Source organism: Vicugna pacos, chromosome 20, assembly GCF_048564905.1.
Source record: "Vicugna pacos chromosome 20, VicPac4, whole genome shotgun sequence".
Taxonomy (NCBI): Eukaryota; Metazoa; Chordata; class Mammalia; order Artiodactyla; family Camelidae; genus Vicugna; species Vicugna pacos.
Genome location: NC_133006.1, coordinates 14,769,584 through 14,781,804, shown reverse-complemented (window position 1 = coordinate 14,781,804; position 12,221 = coordinate 14,769,584). Strand labels below are relative to the sequence as shown.

At 39.3% G+C, this 12,221-nt stretch overlaps 1 protein-coding gene across 2 annotated transcripts in view; it reads right to left on the bottom strand.

The window, feature by feature from the left end:
- XPO5 (exportin 5) overlaps positions 1-12,123 on the bottom strand; it is a 39,625-nt gene extending 27,502 nt beyond the window's left edge. The window contains exons 1-8 of one of the 2 annotated variants that reach the window (XM_031688581.2): positions 11,877-12,123; positions 10,394-10,515; positions 9,420-9,492; positions 8,220-8,357; positions 7,880-8,062; positions 5,474-5,500; positions 4,890-5,075; positions 4,165-4,241 (exon numbers count right to left, since the gene is read on the bottom strand). In XM_031688581.2, the coding sequence (XP_031544441.2) occupies positions 4,165-4,241; positions 4,890-5,075; positions 5,474-5,500; positions 7,880-8,062; positions 8,220-8,357; positions 9,420-9,492; positions 10,394-10,515; positions 11,877-11,981 (911 nt within the window). In that variant the 5' untranslated portion in view covers positions 11,982-12,123. Of the gene's footprint in view, positions 1-4,164; positions 4,242-4,889; positions 5,076-5,473; positions 5,501-7,879; positions 8,063-8,219; positions 8,358-9,419; positions 9,493-10,393; positions 10,516-11,876 lie in introns of those variants that run through there. The other variant, XM_031688582.2, reaches the window with a different exon arrangement.
- Between the last annotated feature and the right edge of the window lie 98 nt (positions 12,124-12,221).

Sequence of the window (12,221 nt, the reverse complement as noted above, 5' to 3'; positions counted from 1 at the left end):
TTTCCCTGAATTTTGCTATGAACCTTAAACTACTCCAAAACAATCAAGTCTTTTAAAAAAAGACTGAAATAAAAACATAACTCAGTGTCTCACTTCTCCAAGTCATTTAGTTCAGATCAGTAATCCCTTATGTGCTATTTTAGAATCCAAATACCTCTTTAAAAAAATTTTTTTTAATTTGGTGGCAAAACCTGACCTTAAATGATATAAGACTATTTGCACTAACAGGAATTAATAATGACTGGTGTTCAAGACTATATTAACAAGAAATAGACCACTTGACAGACTGATCACTAGAAATGAAATAGAATCAGCAATAAAAAACTTCCCTACAAACAAAAGTCCAGGACCAGATGTCTTCACATTCTACCAAAAATACAAAGAAGAACTCATACCGATACTTCTCAAACTCTTCCAAAAGACTGAAAAGGAGGGAATACTCCCAAACTCATTCTATGAAGCCACCATCACCCTGATACCGAAACCAGAGAGAGACACTACCAAAAAAGAAAATTACAGGCCAGTATCCTTGAACACAGATGCAAAAATCCTCAACAAAATATTAGCAAACAGAATCTAACAGCACATAAAAAAGATCATACACCATGATCAAGCTGGATTTATCCCAGGGACACAAAGATAGTTCAACATACACAAATCAATCAATGTGATACACCACACTAACAAGATAAAGGACAAAAATCACATGATTATCTCAACAGATGCAGAAAAAGCATCTGATAAGATTCAACACACATTTATGACAAAAACTCTTACCAAAGTGGATATAGAGGGAACATAATAAAACTATTTATAACAAACCCACAGCAGCATAATACTCAATGGTGAAAAACTGAAAGCCTTCCCACTAAAATCTGGAACAAGACAAGGATGCCCACTCTCACCACTTCTATTCAACATAGTTTTGGGAGTCCTAGCCACAGCAATCCAGCAAGAAAAAGAAATAAAAGGGACCCAAATTGGAAAAGAAGAGGCAAAATTGTCACTATATACAGATGACATGATACTATATATAGAAAACCCTAAAAGCCCCACAAAAAAACTATTAGAGCTAATAAAAGAATTCTGCAAGGTAGCAGAATACAAGATTAACAAGCAGAAATCAGCTGCATTTCTTTACACTGACAATGAAATATCAAGAAAAGAAACAATCCCTTTTAAAAATTGCATCCAAAACAATAAAATACTTAGGAATAAACCTGACCAATGAGATGAAAGACCTATACATGTAGAATTACAAAACATCGGAAATTTAATTACAAAACAAAGGAAATTAAAGAAGACTTAAAGAAATGGAAAGATATCCCATACTCTTAGACTGGAAGAATCAATATTGTTCAAATGGCCAATATTGTTAGAAAGGCAATCTACAGATTTAATGTGATCACTATCAAATTACCCATGACATTTTTCACAGAACTAGAACAAATAATCCTAAAATTTATATGGAATCACAAAAGACCCCAAATTGCCAAAGCAATACTGAAAAAAAAAGAATGAAGCTGGAGGAATAACCCTCCAGACTTCAGACAGAACTACAGAGCTACAGTAATCAAAACAGACATACAGATCAGTGGAACGGAACAGAGAGCCCAGAGATAAACCCAAAGACCTAAAGTCAATTAATCTTCAACAAAGGAGGCAAGAACATACAATGGAGAAAAGACAGTCTCCTTAGCAAGTCGTGTTGGAAAACTGGACAGCCACATGTAAATCAATGAAGTTAGAATACTCCCTCATATCATACACAAAAATTAACTCAAAATGGCTTAAAGACTTAAATATAAGGCATATAAGGCAAGACACTATAAACCTCCTAGAAGAAAACATAGTCAAAACATTCTCTGACATAAATCTTAGCAATGTTCTCCTAGGCCAGCCTACCCAGGCAATAGAAATAAAAGCAAAAATAAACAAATGGGACCTAATAAAACTTACAAGCTTTTGCACAGCAAAGGAAACCATAAGCAAAACAAAATGACAACCTACGGAATGGGAGAAAATATTTGCAAATGATGCGACTGACAAAGGCTTAATTTCCAGAATATATAAACAGCTCATACAACTTAATAACAAAAAAACCCAAACAACTCAATACAAAAATGGGCAGAAAACCTAAACAAGCAATTCTCCAATGAAGACATACAAAATGGTCAATAGGCACATGAAAAACTGCTCAATACCACTAATTATCAGAGAAATGCAAATCAAAACTACAATGAGGTATCCCCTCATACCAGTCAGAACGGCCATCATTAAAAAGTCCACAAACAATAAATGCTGGAGAGGGTGTGTGTGAAGAAAAGGGAACCTTCTTACACTGCTGGTGGGAATGTAGTTTGGTGTAGCCATTATGGAAAACAGTATGGAGATTCCCCAAAAAACTAAAAATAGACTAACACTATGATCTAGCAATTCCACTCCTGGGCATATATCCAGAGGGAACTCTAATTCAAAAAGATACATGCACTCCAATGTTCATAGTAACATTATATACAACAGCCAACATATGGACGCAATCTAAATGTCCACTGACAGATGACTAGATAAAGAAGTTGTGGTATATTTATATAATGGAATAATATTCGGCCATAAAAAAGAATAAAATAATGCCATCTGCAGCAACATGGATAGACCTGAAGATCATCATTCTAAGTGAAGTAAGCCAGAAAGAGAAAGAAAAATACCATTTGATATCACTCATACATGGAATCTTAAAAAAGAAAAAAGACGCCCCTAATGAATTCATCTACAAAACAGAAAGACTTGAAGACAGAGTAAACAATCATGGTTACTGGGGGAAAGGGGGTGGGAAGGGATAAATCTGGGAATTCGAGATTTGCACGTTACCCACTATATCTAAAAACAGATAAAAAACAAATTTCTTCTGTATGGCACAGGGAACTATAATCAATATCTTGTAATAACCTTTAATGAAAAAGAATATGAAAATGAATATATGTATATGTATATATATATATATAACTGGGATATTATGCTGTACACCAGAAATTGATACATTGTAACTGATTATACTTCAAATTAAAAAAAAAAAAAGACTCGTGTTGACAGCAGCCCTATTAGCTGTGCTCCGCAGGCAGCAGAGTATGATGTAAAAAGCAAGACCTAGGCTCTAGTGATGGTGAAGGGCAGTCTGACATTATGGTTTCCAGTGCAAGCTCTGGAGTCTGACCACCTGGGTTTGAATCATAGCTTTACTAACTAGTACCAGCAGCACAAATGAAGACGGGGAACTGTGTGAATGTCATGGTCTCTACGGAACTAAGAAATGGGCCTTGTTAACAGTAACTACAGTGGCCACCCTAAAACATGCTACTAATTTAATTAACAGGACTCCTTAAAAACAGACCTGTAGTATCCATAGGAAAGAAAGCCATCTAAAAGCTATGCGGGATGGGGGTAAAAAAGCTACGTTAGAATGGACAGTAAGATTTAAAGTAATACATCCAGGGCTCTCATCTTTCTATTTGTCCTTGGGACCAAAAGGGAAGAGTACTGAAAAGTGGGTGTGGGGACAGCTTCAACTACTTGCATAGTTCTACCTGCCTCCCTGGTGAGAAACATCTATCAGGAAATGCTCTAACATTTTCCAGAGCAAGCTGAAGGAAACAAGCAAAAGCCATTATTTCAGGACCTAGAACGTGTTTACAGGTTTTATGCACATATTCTGCACTGATCACATTGTTCCTGCTGCAGCCTAGAGCCTCAGCACTCCAGGCATCGGTTACCTTGACAAGGAGGGCAGGCAGGAGTGTCTGGAGTTCTGCTATCAGGGCAGACCCCACGACAGACTCTGGTCCAGCAGATCAGAGCACTCTCAGGCCCAGTTACCAAGGCTACTAGGGGGCTTAGAGATCATTAGAAGCAGACAAAGAGAACCAAGGAGATGAGCTGTCTGGGAAGAATGGGGAAAAGTGTGAAAGTCAGTGGGTGCTGAGTCAACAGCCACAACTTATCTCCAGTATAAGGTCTTCAGAAACGTGAAAAGTCCCTTTAAGACTGCCCGATTTTCCTATTAAAAATAGTCAACTGACTGCCAACAGTCAGATAGGAACTTCAGATATAACCAGATAAGATACAAAAATTACAAATAAATTGGAAAACACATAGAAAGATACTCACTGTGCAGCAGAGAGTATATAGTGCATGGCGACATCTCCAAATAAGACCATCAGGGGCTTCCGGTCTTCCAATTTGCCCTAGATCCAATTTGAGGGAAACGTAAGTAATACAAACTATGTCATTAAAAGCCTCCGAGTACTAACACCTTTTATACCTATATACTCAAATATACTGACTTCCTAATTTCTCACACAGCCCAGGGCTAACTGAACACTAATAAAAAGCAAATTCTTTAAGCCCAAATCTGGATAAAACTTATATTTTAAAATGTATTGGGCAATTATGCTGATATGAAAGCAAAGTAAATTACATCTGAAAATAACATTCCTATGGAGAAGAGTCACGGTCCCATTTGTTAGCCAAGACAAATACAAAGCCAGTGTAGTCATCTTCTAAGATCCTTTGACATAACACTATATGAGTTTTAAACTTTAATATTTGTAATCTCATATCTTAAGTGTGAAGTGCCAAGATTCACAGCTGTTTTAAGAACAAAGTAGCCCTACAAATCTCTGTATATCCTGCCAGCAGATCCCTAGAATATTGGCAAACTACCATTCAAGGGGATTGGAGGCAAGTAAGTTAAGTTGGTGACAAGTTAAAAAACCAAATCCCCCAAAACAGAACCCCAAACCTTTAAACGTCTTTCACCACAACATGCAATTAAACACTTATGTACTCCTCAGAGACTCTGAGGATCAAAGTCAGTCTGAAGTGGTACTTACTTTTCTGCTGACTGCGATGAGGAGACACTCGGCTGCTCCCAACTGCAGTTCCTGTTCATTCAGAAGCAGGCACAGCATCTCCAGGAGTTTACAGTTTTCGGCAGTGATGTGGTTCATGGACACCCAGTCAATGTAGCCCGCGAGAGTATTCAGTGCTGCGACTCCTACTCGACAGTTTGCTTGGGCCTACGTGCAAAGAAATAACTTTTAACTGTAAAACTCTCACTAACAGATGGGAAAGCTGTGGTTATAACTGAGGTTCTTCTATTTTCTAATACTAAAAAAAAATTTTTTTTTAAATATACTCATTTAACAGTCACTGATAGGGAACTCAAAGGTTTTCTTCTGATACATAATCACTTCTCAAACAATGGCATTCTCAATGTCCATCAATAAGACCATACTGGCACATGTGGCCATTTTACATCCTTCAAGAAATCTCAGATATTATAATTTTAACTCCTTTCCACCACAGATCAGTGATCAAATAAACCAAGGCCAAGGTCACCCTCCACTAGGTGTATGCATCCCTGTACCGGAAAGCCTCAGAAAAGTCTCCTTTCAACTCCGCAAAGAGCTCTTACCTTTGGGTCCTGAGAATTATCTGTCTTCTGAAAGAAAAGAAAAAGGCTATGTCATAATTTTCCACCCTCATAATCTAGGCCTATGAATTACGATTTTCAAATACAGATTCAACATTTAATCTTGGAAAAGAATACAACATTACTAAGAACATGTAACTGATTCTCCCCCAAAGGAGTACAGGTTATTTTAGTTTTAGCAATATGACAAAAAGTTAATATTTAAAGAGCTTACACACATCTGTTAGAACATTAAGATCCACAAAGACAGTTTCAAAGCACTCAGTTTACAAAGAAATACAACTAACAGATGAACAATTAAGCAAGCTAGACAATGCCAATGATAAGAGAAATACTGTTTAAAACAAAATATTAGCATTCTTCCATATTTAAACAAAGACAAATTAGAACTGGCAAAGGTATACTGAAATAATGTAATGTTGATGGAAAAAAGCAGAAACAAAATTAAATGAATACAATTCATGATCATGTATGTATAGACATAACTACAGGAAAATCACACACACAAAAATATTAAATGCTAAATAGATCAAAGAAATGTCCGTTCAGTGAATTACATAATACTTGTACAAGAAGAAATAACATTCTGAAGTACCTGAAAACTTACCATCATAAGCATCATAAAGGATGTGTTTTACAATTCCTTTTCCAACTTTCAAAAAGTATTTTTTCTAACAGAACAAGTATTAAACCTCCATCATCAGTGTTAATGGGGCAGAGATGAGTAGAACCCGCTCACCATCATCTAATGATGTTGCCGAAGAAGGAAAAGGGCTTCAGGCGACAACAGTCAAGCCCAGCCCATAGCCTCCTCTCCACAAACTCTGCCTTCCCATTCGGATCCTATCCTGCCCCTGGGACCAGTGCAGGAGCCAGGCGATGGCACAGGGAGAAGCCTACTCATCCCACCCTTGTTTACCGTCCAGCCCATGCCCCAGTGGGGGAGGTGAAGGGATGGATGCAGAGAAGAAACTATGAGCAAACTGAGAAGTTTCAGGTACAAAAGACGTCCTCTGGTGCGCTCTGGTCCTGGGCACAAGTAGTAGCCTGGTTTAACAGATGGAGGGAACAGAAACCGAGGCTAAAGAAAAACACCAGCGGATGTGTTTCTAACTCGTGTCAGATCACCACCAACTGCAGCTAGCCTGCTCCGGCATGCTGGCTAGATACCGAGGGTATCTAAACATTCAAGATTTGTTCGCCTTTTCTGAGGGATTAAATCTAGGGTAAAACAAAAAGAATTACTTTTTCACCCTCAGCACACGTTTTCAAATGCAAATACTTTCTTGACATTTTTTCAAAAAATCTTGTGGAGATATTTTGATGGGAAAAGTCCACTCTAGCAAAAAGAATGGGGCTTGAATTCCACCACAATCATTTATTAGGGAATCTTCAATAATTATTCTCTGAGCCTTGGTTTCCTCATCCGTAATATGGAGATAGTACTTTCTGACTCTTAGATTGTTTTGAGGATTAAATAACATACCATGTGTGGAAAAGCATATGGTATATATTAGTCACTCACTGTGAGTTTCTCCCTACCCTAACAGCTCACACTTACCTTGTCGTTATTTGTATTAGTTTCTAACACTTCCCTGAAAATATGTCTAATGAAGCTGCCAGAGGCACAAAAAAATAATTTTGATGAATCTTTTTTTGTGAAATAAGCATGTATGAGGATTCTAGATTAGGATTTTGAAACTTCAGTACTACTGACATTTTGGGTGGGATAATTCTTTATTGTGGAAGACTGTTCTGGACATTACAGAATGTTCAGCAGCACACCCGGCCTCTACCCACTAGATGGCAGTAGCAATCCCTAGTTGTGACAACCTCCCACTGAGAAACACTGCACCAGATTAACTTTCACACTGCCTTCCTCTGAAGGCTCTTTTCTAAAAATGACAATGGTTGGAGAGACAGAACCTGGCTTGTTCTTTTCTGCAGAAGAAAAACCTCATCAGGAAGAAATATCAGGAATCATGTAATCAAGATTAATAAGGCACAGGTTCCACTGCAAAAGGGATCAAGACTAATGGGATATCACAGAGATAAAAAATATATATATATATATAACAGATACTATCCTGACCTTTCAGAAATCTGGATTTTCAAAGACAAAGAATTAACCTCCATTTTTATACTATTTTAAGATTTTCTTACTTAAATGGAATTATTTTTTTCTAGTAGGTAGGAAACTCACTGAATTGCGCTTCTTAGAAAATTAGTTCCAGTTCTTCCCGTCATCTGTTTCTTTTTTGCTTATAGAATAACCTTTTCTTTTACTGAACTAAACACCCTAGTTCTTGCTGAAGGATTAACTTTAAAAAACAAACAAAAACCACTCATCTGAAAATAGAACTTCGGAGAGGTGGGGGTATCCCTTACCACTTGTTGGTACTTGTTTACATTTTCTTGAAGTGTGTTGAGTAGAAAACTGAAGATTCTTTCCATGTTCTGGGTTAATGTTTGCTGGATATCCCTTCTTCTTTGAGGGGGTAGAGTCTGAAAGGTCACTACATCTTCTGCCAGTCGCAAAAGGATGAACATCACTAATTCTGTCTGTGTTTCCTACGCCAATAGAAATAAGCTAGTTAAACTAAACATCTTTTTCATTATAAACATGACCAAAGGCTCTTTTCTGCTGATAAGACAAAAAAAAAAAAAAAAAAAACCCTGAAGAGCAAGCAAAAGCCAAAACTTGAATTGATACAACTGCACTGCATACCCCTTGTTTGGAAAGGATGTCCAATTCTATTAGCATGTCAGGCCAGTGCTGTGGCCACTCCCGCTTGATCATTTCTACTACAATTCGAGACAGAACATCTTTAATATGGTTCTCCTCTTCCAAAATGTTCAGTGTTCCCTGAAAGAAAACAAGAGATATCAAGAGGTCTGAAAGACTGAATTCAAGGGAAAAAACTGGGCTGTAAAAGTGTGCAAAACTCATGAGCAGGACTTCTTTTAAATGAAACCTGTTTAAAACAAACCTGTTCTCCATGTCTGAGTCACTTGTCCTGCATTCTCACTAGTCATTCTTTCCACTTAAATAAAGCTTAATAGAGGGTTGCATCAGCTAGTAAAATGGCCATCACATGGAGCAAGGAAGACATCACTGTTCTTCTCCTTTACAAACTAAAGAGACTCTCATATTAATTGTTTCATTTTCTAAGAGGGTCAGGGTGGAAGAGTATAGAAATAAGGAATCCACTGAGAGGCTGATAAAATAGGAGAGTTAGGAGCAACTGAATATTTTACCAATAGTTCTGGTGCTAGAAGATACAGAAAGACCATTTCTGGGACTCTCTTTTGAAGTTTAATATCAAGATTAATGAATTATGGCTTCTATCAAGTTTCCCCAGAACCAACAAAATACAAATCCTAGAATCTTTTTTTTTTTTTAAATTAAAGACATTAGACTTTGGGGATGAAAAGGGGTGGGAATTTGCCTCTTCATGCCCTTTGCAAAAAAGAACAAAAAGGCTGTGGATTCTAGACATGTTTAATCATACTCTTAACTCCTGAAACAAACTCATTCAGCATATTTTCTTACTGCTAGTAGCATAAGGTAATTCAGATGAGCATAAAAGGAAAAATATAGCAAAGTGCAATCTAATTTAGAATTGATTAATCTGAGAATCTTATTCATTTGCCGAAGTGTTTAATCTCCTCTGCCCTGTCTTGATAATTTTCAAAATAGAAGCCAACACATAAGGGATTAATAAAACCTAGTAACAGAAATGTGATGAACTATAATTTCTGGTGATTGTGGTTCTTTTTACCTTGAAGGTAACATTTAATACTACACAAAGCATGCTGCTTAACCTACGTAGAACTGGTGAATTTTCACACAAACACTACATTGGAAAAGTCACACTTTGTCTAAACTACCTTGGAAACACAAGTCTTCCAACCAACCATTCCTTACATTTGCAATCAGCTCCATGACACTGTTCTTCAGATAGACCTTCTCCAATCGAGACATGCTGTTCCACCGAAACCTGGCCACCAAAATGCATAAAGTCAACAGAACCACATTAGAAGTCTTCTCTTCAGAAGAGACTAGCTTTGATTCCTGTGTTAAAATTACGCTGGTGATTTCACTAAGAAATTATACTTCTGACTTTGTATCCTTCAAAGAAAGGACAAAAATAGTCCACATTTAACCAAAATGCTAACAGAAAAATTCTTGGGAAACCTGAGTTTTATACAGGCAGTGGTCCAGTAATTGGAATCTGGGCAGGATTTGTGCACAAATCAGCTTTCCCCTTTGATTTTACTGACAGACAAATGCAAATATACATCTGGGACAACTGCAACAATGTAGCTGCTTTTCAGAAAATAGTATCCTGATAGCACTGACTCCCTTTCTGCACTGGCTTACAAGGTAATAGCACAATTCAGAAAAATTGTAGCCAAATTTTAAAGCTGATTCTTCAATAGGCACTGGAGGTAGGAGACTCAAGTTAGGAGGGGTTCTCAGTTATTCTCAAATAATCCTGCTTTTGAATTTGCCATTCAAAGAAGGCACAAACTCAAACTTAAAGAAAAGAAATTACAGGCACAGTGCCTAATCAGAGATTTATTTACCTGTACACTACATTATTCTAAAAAGATTTAGAGGTTTGCTGGCATATATTTGGAGCTCAATAAATGCTGGCTGAATGACTATGAGCTAATAATTGTAGAATGCTTAGTGTATCACGCCGTTTACATGGATGAAGAGATTGAAGAAGAGAAAGGTTAAGTTTTGAATGAGAGCTCCCACCTCTCAGGGATCATTCCTTTTTCCCTGGGGGCTGCTTTTATCTACTCACCTAAAAAAGTATCTCTATGAGTTATATAAGAAATAAAGATTTGCTCTTTCACACACTTCAGTGGTAAGGTTCAAAAGCTCCTTACTTGACAACATGTTCCAGGATCTGAAGGCCAAAATGTCTGACGATGGCAATTTGTGTTTTCTCAGCCAATCGCAAGCCACAGGGGACACAGATAGGGCACTTCTCTTTAAACTCCTCACAAAACTGAAAAGAAGAAAAGTTAGTGTTTCCCTTAGGAGCCAAGAGAGACTGGGGACTAAAAAAGCTTCATCTTAAACTCCAACCACAGCTATAAAGTTGCAAAATCTAGATCAATATTATATGAATAAAGAACTGATACACATTCCTTTCACTTCGATAATTCCAAATTTCCCATGCAATGGCCAATTAATGTTGAAGGAAAAAAATCTTATCTAAATGAGTAAAAAAAATGTTGGAGACATACCCCTTAAGTATATAGGCGTAAAATTACAATTTCTAGGATTTGCTTTAAAAACCTTTGGTGAGGTAAGGGATAAAGCAAATGTGGTAAAATGTTTACACCTGCTGAGTTTAGGTGATGTGTAAACACAAGATTGCTGTGGTATTCCACTTTTGTGTCTATTTTTATTATTTCTTAGTAAGAAACAAAGTAGTACAACCCAAATGTTTCTGATTCCAAATCCTGGAGCATATATCTATATATTGTAAAGTTTCCTCCAAGTGATGCTCACTCTACTTTATGAAGTTACTGCTCTTAAAAATATGCACAGCACAAGTATTTTTTCCTAGGGGTCATTTCTCACAGCCCACATACATTGTTTGACACGGGAATAAGCTCCAACTGTATTAGCATCAATTTGTATTCGCATTCCCAATTAAAACACAAGAGTTAGTCCTGGTAGCAGAGCATCCGGGAGTCAAGAAAACTACTTTCAGGAAACCAAAGGGCCCTTGTTAAAATGCAAAGTAAGCGGTAGAAGTTCATCTTAACGCAAAATAGTCTTAGAATACACACAATAAAAAACATGGGGGTTGGGGTGTGAGAACTGGCCCAGAAATACCCAAGACACTGAAGAGGAGGTGTAAGGATGAAAAGTAAAGGGCACTAGCGGGGCTGGAGCTCGGTTAGGGTGGGTCAGGAGAGGGTCAGCAGGGAAACGTTTAGTGCAGGGGAGACCATAAAGAATGTGGCTGGGGACGGACTGGACACGTGGGCCACGGGAAGGCGCCGGAATATGGGGCTTAGAGGAATAAAGTGGGTGCAGCTGGCTGAGGAGGGGGTCGTGGTGCGGACAAGAGTGAACAGAAGTGGGTAAAGGGGGAGGAGAGGGCAGTGGGAAGTGGTGAGACGGTCACAAGCAGCTAGATACACAGCGTCCCGGGAGAAGGGCAGGCGCGGCGAGCAGAGAAGGCGGGGAGTGGGAAGAGGCGCGGAGGACGGCGAGGGGGAGGCCCCCCGGGGTTGAGGACCGAGGTCCAGGGGCCGCGTGGGCGTGAGACGGCCAGGGTTATGGGCTGCGCCGGGACGGCTGGGGCTAGGGGAGGGTCTCGGGGGCAGGCCCGGGGCGCCAGACCCCAGCTACCTTGAGGGCTTCTAGCCGGTAGCGCTGGGTGGAGCTGGGGTCCATCATGACCGTCACCGCTTTCACCAGCTGCTCGCACAGCGCGTTCACTTGATCCATCGCCATGCCTAGTGCCACGCGCCGCGAGCGTGCACTACAGCCGTCCCGGGAGCACGAGGCACCGACCGCTCCTTTCGCGGGACCACACGCTGGTACCGGGCCGCGGCGGGCTCCGTGGGGGGGCGGGCGGGGAGCGGGAGGAGGAGCGTGAGCGGCAGAAGATCCAGCCGGGAAAGAGCCGGCGCTACGCACGCGCCCGACCCGCCACTGCGCATGCGTCCGCGGAAGTGGCGGCTCCCTTGTGAC